Below are 11,432 nucleotides of genomic sequence, written 5' to 3'. Positions count from 1 at the left end.
ATGTATGCGTGTGTGTGTGTGAATTTAAAATGTGAAACTGCCTTAAGGAAAACAGATCATGTTGATTAGATACATCTTTTTATGCATTTTAATTGAATAAATAAAATAATAATAATAATTAATAAAGCTCCAAAATCATGGCTTCTTTTTACAGCAGCTTTATAGCATGTTTGCAGTTATTCTCACAGGCAGCTCCTTTGCTAATGCATACCTCCAGAGCTTATTGCACATTTCTTTTCCTATCCTGAACCAAAATATCACAGTTCCACATGTTATTTAAATAAACAATGACAATAGAAATAAATGAATTACAACTTCCATACATGTTTCTGAATATTGGGGCACAGATGGAAGGATAAAATCGATTTACTTCAGCATGTTTATGACTCTTGTGCTAAAAAAACATCTAAGCCTACAAGAGTGCACCTCTAAAGGGGATAAAGGTAGCTCTATATTCTTTTATTATCAGACATTATAGACCTAAATGTTTATATGTGTCACTGCATGTATGTCTAAAAAGCACACATACTGTACACATACAAACCTCTACCTCTAAGGTTGAACCAAAGAAAGAAAATATGACCACAAACATAAATAGCCATTTCTTGTGCACACTTGGTGAATTTATTATGGGGATTTCACAGAAAATCTCACAATGTAACATTTCTTAAACGTGATCTCAGGGCCTCGAACACTACAATTCAAATCCACGGGTTTAGCAAATATGCCTGAACAAATCCAGCCCTCTGAGCTCCTGTGCCTTTGAACTCAGAGAGAAGGGTGATCTCCGCACTGCAGGGCAGGTTCTACCACACACGCACTCAGCACAGCAGCACGGACAGCACTGAGAGAGAGAAGGAGGGTCAGAGGCACACAGACATCAACAACAACAATAATAATAATAGTTCTTATTATTTTATTATTGTTGTTGGTGGAGTAATAATATAATCTAAAATTATTATGATAAAAATCATAGTACTGTGCAAAAATCAGAAAGCAGAAATCAATTCTTTATTTGTTTTCATCCATTAAATACAGTTTATTTATGCAGCAGAAAAAAAGCTGAAATTCATACTATTATAATAAAAGAAGTAAATTCACTAGGTGAAGATTTGGATGTCTTGACACCTCAGGGAGAAAGTGAATGCGTGTGTGTGTGTGTGTGTGTGTGTGTGTGTGTGTGTGTGTGTGTGTGTGTATAGAGTGAAGGGCTCACTTTACCTCCTCACGCTGCTGATATGAAGTGTAGACTGTGTTTTAATTGAATCCGGTTGTTTGTCACTTGGCTCCTGTGCAAACAGCAGACAAACAATTACTGCACTGATTAATAAATGCCGCATATTAACAATGCAGCACTCCCTCAGACTGCACTCTGCTATTCTACTTCCCTTATAGGACACACAGTGACGTGCAGCCCACCCACCCCTGACTCTCCCTTTTAGAAACTGGATGGAAAAAGACCTTTTCATTGTCTTTGAGAGGAAAGTGGAGAAGTTGTGATTAAAACGTTCAGACCTGTCCTCCTGGAGATGCATTAATATTGACTTTTATCAGTGTCATTAAAATCTAAATAAAATAAATAAATAAATACACTCGTGTCTATTTATTTACAATAAAAAAGACTACACAGTCACTTGTTTAGTAGATGCATTCTTGTAATTTATAATATTTACAGTAAATAGTGGTCACTCCTGTAAACAGTAATAGCATTTTAGTGTTAATATGAGATTATCCTTTATTAAATTTTTTATTACTTTAGATAAGGATCTGCAGAATAAACACATCACTAGTAAAAATCTAATGATGTTTTCTGTATGTATTCCTAGTCTATGCAGATGTCATAACCATGTAATAAAGCTCTGTAAATGATCCATTAGGTTTGTAAGTCAGTATGTTGTCACAGAAATTACCCGCCTGTATTTCAAACCGTTCACCAGAAATCTTAGTTCAACTGAGTTAAAATAAATGTTTAATCTCTCTCTCTCCATCTCTCTCTCTCTCTCTCTCTCTGATCTGCTAAACTCTATTGTGAAATGCGACTCCATTCTCCTCACTCTTCCCGTCTTCCTCTCTTATTTCCTGTGGCCGTGACGCGTATCGTTTAACCCGGTTTAAGTTGCTGTCTTTGCTCGCTCGTACCTTTACGGGCCGCGAGGGAAATTAGGAATGTCAATAAGGATCAAACGGGCTCTTTTATTCACACTAATTACTCTGTGCAAATACACCTTCACGTTCAAGTGCTTCTCTCATTAAAGCCGCTCCTCTCTGATACGGCATTTCAGCCTGTCACAGTTATGATACATACAGCATCGCACACTGCATTACAGCAGCGTCACCAACCCAGGAGCTCACTATCTCTGTCCCATGTGACCAGTGTCATATATATATATACTAATGTTGAAGGTATTCACAAATAACATTTAATATATATATATATATATATATATATATATATATATATATATATATATATATATATATATATATTAAATGTTATTTGTGAATACCTTCAACATTAGTGCTCCTCCTGTCTCTAGAATCCTTTTCACACATTTAGTCAGTTCATCAGTCTCTGCCTTTTGAATGGTAGCCTGAATGGTCACTTCTACACCTGCAGAGAGAGAGAGATTATGGCCTTTAGAGGTGTTAGTAGATTGTTAAGGGGCTCTGATAGTCAGAGCTGAACAGATGAATAGATGGGCGTGTTTAGAATGAGCTCCAGGGAAAACTCTCCAATTTAAGAAGATACATTTCATTAAAATATTTACATATTTCACTCCGAACGCAGGAATATAAGCACATCACTTCATCACTCTGATATCTGACTATGTGTGTGTGTGTGTGTGTGTGTGTGTGTGTGTGTGTGTGTGTGTGTGTGTGTGTGTGTGTGTGTGTGTGTGTGTGTGTGTGTGTGTGTGTGTGAGAGAGAGAGAGAGTATTTATAAATCATTATCATTTATATAGATTCCTGAAAGTAATTTGGGATATTATTATTATTATTATTATTATTATTATTATTATTATTATTATTATTACAGATGTTATTAATACATTCAGTATAATATTAGTAGTAGTAAACCACCATAATTCTACTTCTACTGCTAATAATAATCGAATTATAATTATTAATAGTACAGTATTCTTATACTATTCATACTAATAATCATCATAATAATGTTTTAAGCCTTGTTTAATGTTTGTTCTTTCACTGACAGGTCACAGAGTAATGGCTGAGAGTGTAAAGTGCTCTGTATGTGCTCAGTGCTGTCAGAGGCGCTGCGTGCTTTGTGTGGTGCAGAGCGCGGTTCTGATCTTCTGCTCTGGATTGAACCCTCAGCGCCTGCAGCAGTAAAATCCCCTCAGGACCGCGCGCGTTTAGCGTTTGATTAATAATTTAGTCATTTAAAGAGCGCGAGGCGACGCTGCGCGAGATCCCGGCGATAAAGGCGGGAGGCTTCAGCACTGCTGGAATGGAGCTCAGCGCGCGCTGGCTCTATATAAATGGGACAATATTGAAACAATAGATGAATAACAGTAATATGAACATTAGCGGTGCGGTTTGTGACCCGCTGTGCACAGCAGCCTGATTCTGCTCTGCTTCTGCTCCTCTGTAAGACTGGTGTGTCTCTAAAAAGCCTAATTAACGGTGTAATTAATGTAGCTCGAGTTTCTGTCTAACCATGTGTGTTATTTATAAATGACGGTAAAAGCTTCAGCAGAGCACTGAAGGCGCAGATGAGAGCAGCGCAGTCTCGTCCTGCTGAGAGGCAGAGCGGAGCACTGACCAGCCTCATCCGCTGAACTTTACCAGGATGTTTCAGTGACCAATCAGTCTGGCCTTCCAAAACACCTGTGTGCTCTCCATCAGACCCAATGACCCTCAGCCTCTCCTAAAAGTCTTTTAAACTATATAGCCGCACTGGCCAACTCACACACTCGCAGAGCTGTAAGGCTCCGGAATGCAGCTGCACCTTCTCCTGGAGTCCAGGAAAAAAGAAAGGCTGGAGCGGCGTTATTTTGTCCATGGTATCAATAAACAAGTTCAAACACTGCGGCCTTTGATCAACGCAGGAGAAACCACTTGTACTCTGAGAGTCTCTCTGAAAAGCCTCGAAAATGTTTTTCTTTCTTAAATTCAATTTTAATATTTTACTGTTCAATAAATATTATTAAATGACTCTGTTATTAATATTTCTGTTTAATTAGCATTGTGTGGCAATATACTATTATTGTAACTTTACAACAGTACTGTATCGTTATTACTGCCTCTGAAATAATAATAATAATAATAATATATTTGTTATTACTATTATTATTGTTGTTGTTATTATTATTATTGTTGTTATTATTGTTAATAATAAAAGAAAGTTATTATTTTGTGTATACCAATAGTTTTCATTCTGGTAAAATAACAGAGAGACTTTTATTTTTTGGATCTGCGTCGTTTGAAAATACACAAAGTGACATAGAAGTGACATGTAAAAAACACACCCATGCATTTACTCACCACGCTGTAGCAGCCTGAGTGCCTAAATCACACAATGACAAATCACACAGACGCAGCAACAACAGTCCCACACACCTGCGCTCTCACCACATTTCATATAAACTCAAAAGTTTTGATGAACGTCACCTGTTCACTGCTGAGTCGTGACCATCCTCCCCGCTCGCGCTCAGGTCCTCTGTCTTTCAGGACATCTTTAAAAGTATAGGCTAACTCTTGGGCTGTACTCGTCCTCCCTCCCACGCGTAAGAGTCCCGGATGCTCGTAATGCGTGTTTAACTATATATAAAAACACAGTGGTAAAAGCACTAATGCAGGCTGCCTGTGCGCGGCTGCCCCGCTGCATAATAGCGCTCCGCCGTTCCTCCAGCATGTCTTATAGAAGGCCTTAATCTAGCCCTGTGGCTCTGCTCTCCAATCAGCTCTGCTTACAATTCGGTGTATCAACTTGAGCTCTCGCAGTCTGAACGTCATGTGGACGAGGGGACAGTTTTTAAGGCATTAAGTCCCCCTAAATCCCCGCGGCTACGCAGCAGAATGCAAGAGGACTCTGCGCATAAGCGTGTGTATTCAGCGTTTGCGTTTCCCCCTTTCACCCCGGCGTTTATACACGCTCTCGGGGATAATAAGGGGCTGAGTCTGCTGGCCTTTTTTTCTCTTCCTCACGATTGATAATTATGCCTGAGATTAAGGCCACACTCTCCGTCGGCACCTTTACTGCTAAGGCGGATTGACTGATTGAGAAAGCAGCGAGGGCCGTTTATTCAGACTCAAGCTCACATCCCCGATTCACTGTATCAGAGCTGAGCCTTTCGGTTCTACATGTGGAACTTTTCTCTCTTTTTCTCCTGAAAACGCGCTACCTGAGCTGTGTGAAAGCTGGAATCAGCTTGCTCCCCAGGCTCTGCTCGCGGAGACCAGCGCGCTGTCCGCACAAGCCTCGCTCTCATTGGCTGAAGAGTTTGCGTCAAAAAAAGGGGAAAAAAAGAAAAAGTAACTCGCGACATTTGTTTCCCCCGCGAGAGCGACCGACTCCAGTCGCGAGCCCTCGAGCCGCCTCGCCATTGGCCAGCACGTCCCGCGAATCACGCGCGAGCAAGTTCGCCCAGAAGGAGCAGCGATTTATAACCGTACGGACTTTAATCTCTCTAAACGCTCTGCACTCATTGTCCGTTTTTGTGGAGGAACTGAAGCTTTTCAGGCTCTCCGCGCTGCTCGGCTGACAACTGACTGTTTTTATCGGTTAGAATAAAAGGGCTTCGTTTTAGATGTGAAGGTAACGGTCGGATGTAACGCTGCCGGACTGTAATCTTCTCTCAGTGAAGTGTGAAACGCAACAGAGTGCTTCGGTAAGTAGCCCACTTTCCTCTGCTCATCAACTTCATCAGGTCGAGCAAGATCACCACCATAGCCAGCCTGTAAGACTGTATTATTACATAACCTGTATTACACTCTGACTAACACATTATTATTATTATTGTTATTATTATTAGCTTCTGTAACGGTTACAGTAACAATAATTAGTCGAAGCTCCAGTCACCTGCGCCCATTTAACTTGTTCTTTAAACTTGAGGAGACCATTTGTGTTTACAAGATGTGAGAATATCCTTTGATTCTTACAGTAACGGCCAGTTTGTTAGTCTAGTGTCTAAGTGGGGTTTAGGATGAATTTAGAGCGACCACCAGCCCACTTGGGTAAACTTGGTTTCCCTCCCGCCTCAGTGTGAGCTCTGGACTGGGGCGAAGTGGAGACAAAGGGAGATGATTAAAGAGAGAGAGCGAGAGAGAGAGAGAGAGGGAGAGAACAGAGAGAGAGAGAGAGAGTGTAAAAATACACTGTACAAATATATACAAACTACTGACGCTTTAAATACTAACCGCGCGCTTCACCTGCCGTGTTCGGTGGGCCGTTTACCGAATACGGTCTGGTTGATTTTGTGAGGGCTGGAGAGAAACAGTCTGTGAGGTGTCCTGCTGTTCCGGGCCTGCTGGACATGCTGCACTCACTGAACTCGCGCAGTTAAAGTGACGGTTATTCTAAACTACAAACGGAAATATTTAGTTGAACTAATATGGTTACATTATTTAGCTCTAATAAGAAAGAGGAGTTGATGTGTGTGCGCGAGTGTGTGTGTGTGTGTGTGTGTGTGTGTGAGAGAGAGAGAGAGAGAGAGAGAGAGAGAGAGAGAGATTTGTCGTCCTGCACCGAATCAATGAGGCCAAATGTTCAGCTGAAGGGTAGCGTCCAGTAATTAGGGGAGCGCGTGCCATCCGGATTATCTCGTTAATTTATCAACAAAAACATTTATCATAATTAATTCTTGGATGAGGTAATTACTATTGAGCGCTTGTGCAACTGGTAGACGAGGCATGTTTTAAGTGACAGATTGAGGGGGAAAACCGTTGGATATTAAAAAACACCCCCAGCTCCTCAGTAATTAGGCTACAGTGAGGGGGCTCCCACTTTAATATTCGCCTCGGCTAGTTTGGGAATTTCCACTGACGAAACAGTAATTTAAATATCTTTGTTTTGTCTTTATTGGAATGAAAATAAGATCGTCCAGCCCGTTAAACCTAACCGCAGGTTTGTTTTTTCTTTCTTCGTGCATTAGTGATTTTCATTCAGTAATACAATGAAATGGAAGTCAACTGAAAAATAACAAACCTTGCGCTCTGACTTTTTTGGTGCCATCCAATAGTTATGTCTCCAAAATGTTAGCTTACTTTACCTTTTAACCCTAAAGCACTTCAGTTGCTCTCTCTAACTCAAAAATCCAATTAGAGAGGCGTTGAATGAGGTGTTAATGGTGACCGAATTCTCCAGCCGAGTCATTAAACACTGTTACCTATCGTTAGTCAAATAGTCCTATTGACATTCACGAAGATAGTAGGGATACTAAAACACATCATTATGGGTGCATTCATTAATTTAATGGCCACTGTAGGCCCACTGAGTGGGGAACGATGAGGTCTTCTCGTATTGTTCCCTTTTGCCTCTCGCCAGTAGGGCTTTTGTTATCGGCCTTATTTATCAGACTAACAGCAGCCTTTGTTGCCACAAATGGCCTCCAATCAGTTCCCTTATGCTTGAGACAATTAGCCTGGTTCCTATGCAAATCGTTATTTCTCACTGTATGCACATTAGAAAGGCAGTGGTTCTGTGCATCGTGGGGACTTGTTGCAATTAGATGTTACATTTTTTTTTTGGGGGGGGGGGGGGTCGATGGGGGAGAGAGGGTGAAGGGGGAGGGATGATGACGGGGTGGGGTGGGGGGTGCCAAGATGAGCCTCTCTCCCTTCACGAGGCCAGCTGGAGGTCCGGAGCAGCTTTAAGAGCACGTTGCGCCGGGGACTGCGTTTATTCCCCGTTAAGTCTCCCAGCCTGAAGGCTCCGTCAGATCACCGTTGGTGAACATCTCTGCTTGTGTGTGTGTGGTTCTCTGGGAGCAGGGCTCGCAGCCTGGAGCGAAGAGCAGCCGCAGGCAACAACCAGGAGAAGAAAAGCGGACAGAACCGAGCTCCAACATTTTCTCCAACTTCACCTCCAGCACCAACTTTAGCATGATGTCGTATCTCAAGCAACCACCTTACACGGTGAATGGGCTGAGTTTAACCACGTCCGGGATGGACCTCCTGCACCCGTCCGTGGGATACCCAGGTGAGCAGAGACCCTGAAAAGAGTTCACTTTGACTGGCGAGTCTTACAGTTTTACTCTGTCTTATACACCGATTACGACACTTCTACTCAGGATCATCTCATGATTTATTAGTTCATTTTGTCTAGACTATCGTTTAACAATTGATTTGAATGTTTTTTGTAATCTTACAACAACAATAAAATATTTTAAACAGGTTAATTGCTATCGTTTAATTCAGCTGAAGCGCCAACAACTTTGTGGTCAGTTATTAAAAGTTATTAAGAGTTAATAGGAGTTAAGAAACTAAAGGGAATCCGCATAAATTACTTGAGAAACAAATCAATAATCAAAATGAATCATTTAGATATAGTTTAAAAGAATCCAAGGACCGTACTGGAATTAAGAAGAAATAAATCAAGTACTTTCAGTCATCAGACCTTCCTTTAACCGGATGAACTAAATTACGAGTTGTTCAGCGTTTAAAAATGTGTAGCATGTCGGAACCTCCGCATGATTTCCAGTGGGATTAGAAAAAAACTTTCAATCATCAAACATTTTCTTTAACGTTTTTCCATGAACTGAATAAACAGCTTTAAAACTATCCTAATTATGATTAAAGTCAGTAAACCTTTTTATTCACAAGATTAAACAAGTAGAGAGAGAGCAAATGTATGTTTGGCGGCCTTCATGCGTCGCAGTAGTAATTGATGTTCGCTCTAAAACAGAAGTGTTAAAAAAACAGCATGTTTTATTTCTAACTAGACACTTCAGTGTGTTCCGTTAAAGACACACATTTTGAGTTACTTTTAACACAAAATGTGTTGAAATATGTTTGTGTATTCAGATACAGATGAAATATACAGATGCAGATAAAATATTTAGTGTTTCACAATACGAGACTAAAAGCATTATTTACGCATCGTGTGGTGTTGTTCACTGAATGTAGTTTTGTATGAACACTGTTCATATATATATATATATATATATATATATATATATATATATATATATATATATATATATATATATATATATATATATATATAGTTGCTATTATTATTAGACAGTGTCTTTATAGTTGATCATTATCTAGATTCTTAAGTCATTTAGAATATTATTATTATTGTTATTATTGTTGTTGTTATTATTACATTTATTATTATTAGATTTATTTTGTTTTGTATTATTATGTGATTTATTTTGTTTTATTTCCCCTCAACAGCTACTCCTCGAAAGCAGAGGCGGGAGAGGACGACGTTTACCCGCGCGCAGCTAGACGTGCTCGAGGCGCTGTTTGCCAAAACGCGCTACCCGGACATCTTCATGCGCGAGGAGGTGGCGCTAAAGATCAACCTGCCGGAGTCCCGCGTACAGGTCAGTAACAGAAACAGGGGGAGTGAACTGGTATGTGCATATCTGCGTTGGAAACGATGTGGAAGTGCTGATCTTTGCACTAAAACGCTCAGATTTGAGGGGCATCATGTGTTTTACTAGGATTCTTTCGCTTTTTGATCGGTAAAATCAGACACTCGGCTTGAATGCTTGTATTATCATGTTTAACGCGTCCTCCTGTTTTCTTCCCAGGTTTGGTTCAAGAACCGCAGGGCGAAGTGTCGCCAGCAGCAGCAGCAGCAGCAGAACGGCGGTCAGAACAAGGTGCGTCCGGCCAAGAAAAAGAGCTCCCCGGCGCGCGAGGCCAGCTCCGAGAGCGGAGCGAGCGCCGGCCAGTTCACGCCGCCCGCCAGCAGCACCGTGTCGGCCGTGCAGGCAGCCGCGTCCACCACCACAGCAGCGGCGCCCGTGTCCATCTGGAGCCCGGCATCCATCTCTCCGCTGCCGGACGCGCTCTCCACGTCCTCGTCGTGCATGCAGCGCTCCTACCCGATGACGTACACGCAGGCGTCCGGCTACGGGCAGGGCTACGCGGGCTCCGCCTCCGCATACTTTGGCGGCGTGGACTGCGGCTCGTACCTGGCGCCCATGCACCACCACCAGCTGTCCGGCCCGGCCTCGGCGCTCAGCCCTATGGGGGGCGGCGGCGGCGGCGGCGCGGTGAGCGGTCACCTCAACCAGGCGGCGGCCACGCAGGGCTATGGCGCCTCGGGCCTGGGGTTCGGCTCCGGCGCCGACTGCCTGGACTACAAGGAGCAGGCGTCCTCGTGGAAGCTCAACTTCAACGCCGACTGCTTGGATTACAAAGATCAGACTTCGTCCTGGAAGTTCCAGGTGTTGTGAGAGCGAGGAGCGTCCAAAAAACACCAACAACAAACAACAAAACACTGAGACACTAAGATCATAACAAAAAAAGACAAAACAACAGACACCGCAGACCTGCCATGCTTCCAAAACACTCGTACACAAAACAAATTGAAAGTGTTCCGTGCTACGTGAAACTAAGACGGGTGCATGGATGCTGCCCTGACTCACAGGTGCGCGTGACACGGTCATAAGGTCATTATGAACGGGCTTAAGGCGCTTGCGCAATCTGTGTGACCGCAGGCAGTCGTTGAAGGAAAAGAGTCCAAGAGAGTCTGTAATAACTTAGATCACAGCCACGGAACAAACCCGCACCCGAGAAAAAGACAGAAGGAACACAAAAAAGAAAAATCGAAACCACCCTAAAGGCTAAAGGAGCCAGTGCTGGGTTGAAGTGTTTGGGAAGGGCAGGTTCTTCTAAAGCCTCTTAAAGCTCCACGTTGGCAAGACGAGAGACACTTCCATCAGGACGATGAAAGAGAGAGAGAGAGAGAGAATGAGTGTGTGTGTGTGTGTGCGTGTGTGTGTGTGTGTGTGTGTGTGTGTGTGTGTGTGCGCGCGCGCCCGCGCTGAACGCCTCCCGTGGCGACCTGGATGCACTACTTTATTTAAGAAAAAAAAGTGTTTATAAGGAATCAATATGTAGTTTTTAAGAGACAATCAATGTGTGTCTTCTATAAATGGTACATATGTGTTTTTTTTATCTGTGCTAGCCTTCGAAACTGTGATCTGTTGTAACTGTATGCAATTTGTGAGCTCCCTCGCGAACCGCGAAGACTCGGCTGTGATTTTAATAGATTTTTCACGTTTTTTTTCCTCCTTTGAAGAACCAGTACGGCAAATGATATTAGTCACTTATTGGAATTGATCGAAGCTGGACCTCTACAAAGACCAGTTCGTATGGACACTGGAGAGCTCGGGGCTCTGCGTACTGGCTCTCCACTGGTCTGCAGCGTCCTACCGTCCACGACCTCCAACGTGGATCTTAAACTTGAGTGCTAATGTGGTCCCACCATTGCAGAGAATATTAATAA

General features: G+C 42.5%; 1 protein-coding gene and 1 long non-coding RNA gene across 2 annotated transcripts; one reads left to right on the top strand and one right to left on the bottom strand.

Annotated features, from left to right (window-relative positions):
• Window positions 1-597: 597 nt before the first annotated feature.
• LOC108435745 lies at window positions 598-5,288 on the bottom strand. Its single transcript, XR_001858462.2, has 3 exons — window positions 4,634-5,288; window positions 1,222-1,289; window positions 598-844 (listed from the first exon to the last, which is right to left on the bottom strand). It is a non-coding gene; the product is annotated as an uncharacterized LOC108435745 (long non-coding RNA).
• A 236-nt stretch (window positions 5,289-5,524) lies between these two features.
• Window positions 5,525-11,003, top strand: otx2b (orthodenticle homeobox 2b). Its single transcript, XM_017711772.2, has 4 exons — window positions 5,525-5,853; window positions 7,955-8,162; window positions 9,365-9,516; window positions 9,727-11,003. The coding sequence occupies exons 2-4, from the start codon at window positions 8,066-8,068 to the stop codon at window positions 10,375-10,377; spliced, it is 900 nt and encodes a 299-aa protein (XP_017567261.1). The 5' UTR covers window positions 5,525-5,853; window positions 7,955-8,065; the 3' UTR covers window positions 10,378-11,003.
• The last annotated feature ends 429 nt before the right edge of the window (window positions 11,004-11,432 follow it).

Source organism: Pygocentrus nattereri, chromosome 10 (assembly GCF_015220715.1).
Source record: "Pygocentrus nattereri isolate fPygNat1 chromosome 10, fPygNat1.pri, whole genome shotgun sequence".
Taxonomy (NCBI): domain Eukaryota; kingdom Metazoa; phylum Chordata; class Actinopteri; order Characiformes; family Serrasalmidae; genus Pygocentrus; species Pygocentrus nattereri.
The sequence above is the reverse complement of the archived record's forward strand: the minus strand, read 5'-3'. Positions and strand labels throughout refer to the sequence as shown.

Bases quoted from the DNA above. Each gene is read 5' to 3' on its own strand.
- otx2b (XM_017711772.2), top strand. From the start codon at position 8,066: ATGATGTCGTATCTCAAGCAACCACCTTACACGGTGAATGGGCTGAGT. The intron at 8,163-9,364 runs GTGAGCAGAGAC...TCCCCTCAACAG, and splicing joins CCCGTCCGTGGGATACCCAG to CTACTCCTCGAAAGCAGAGG. The intron at 9,517-9,726 runs GTCAGTAACAGA...TTTTCTTCCCAG, and splicing joins TGCCGGAGTCCCGCGTACAG to GTTTGGTTCAAGAACCGCAG.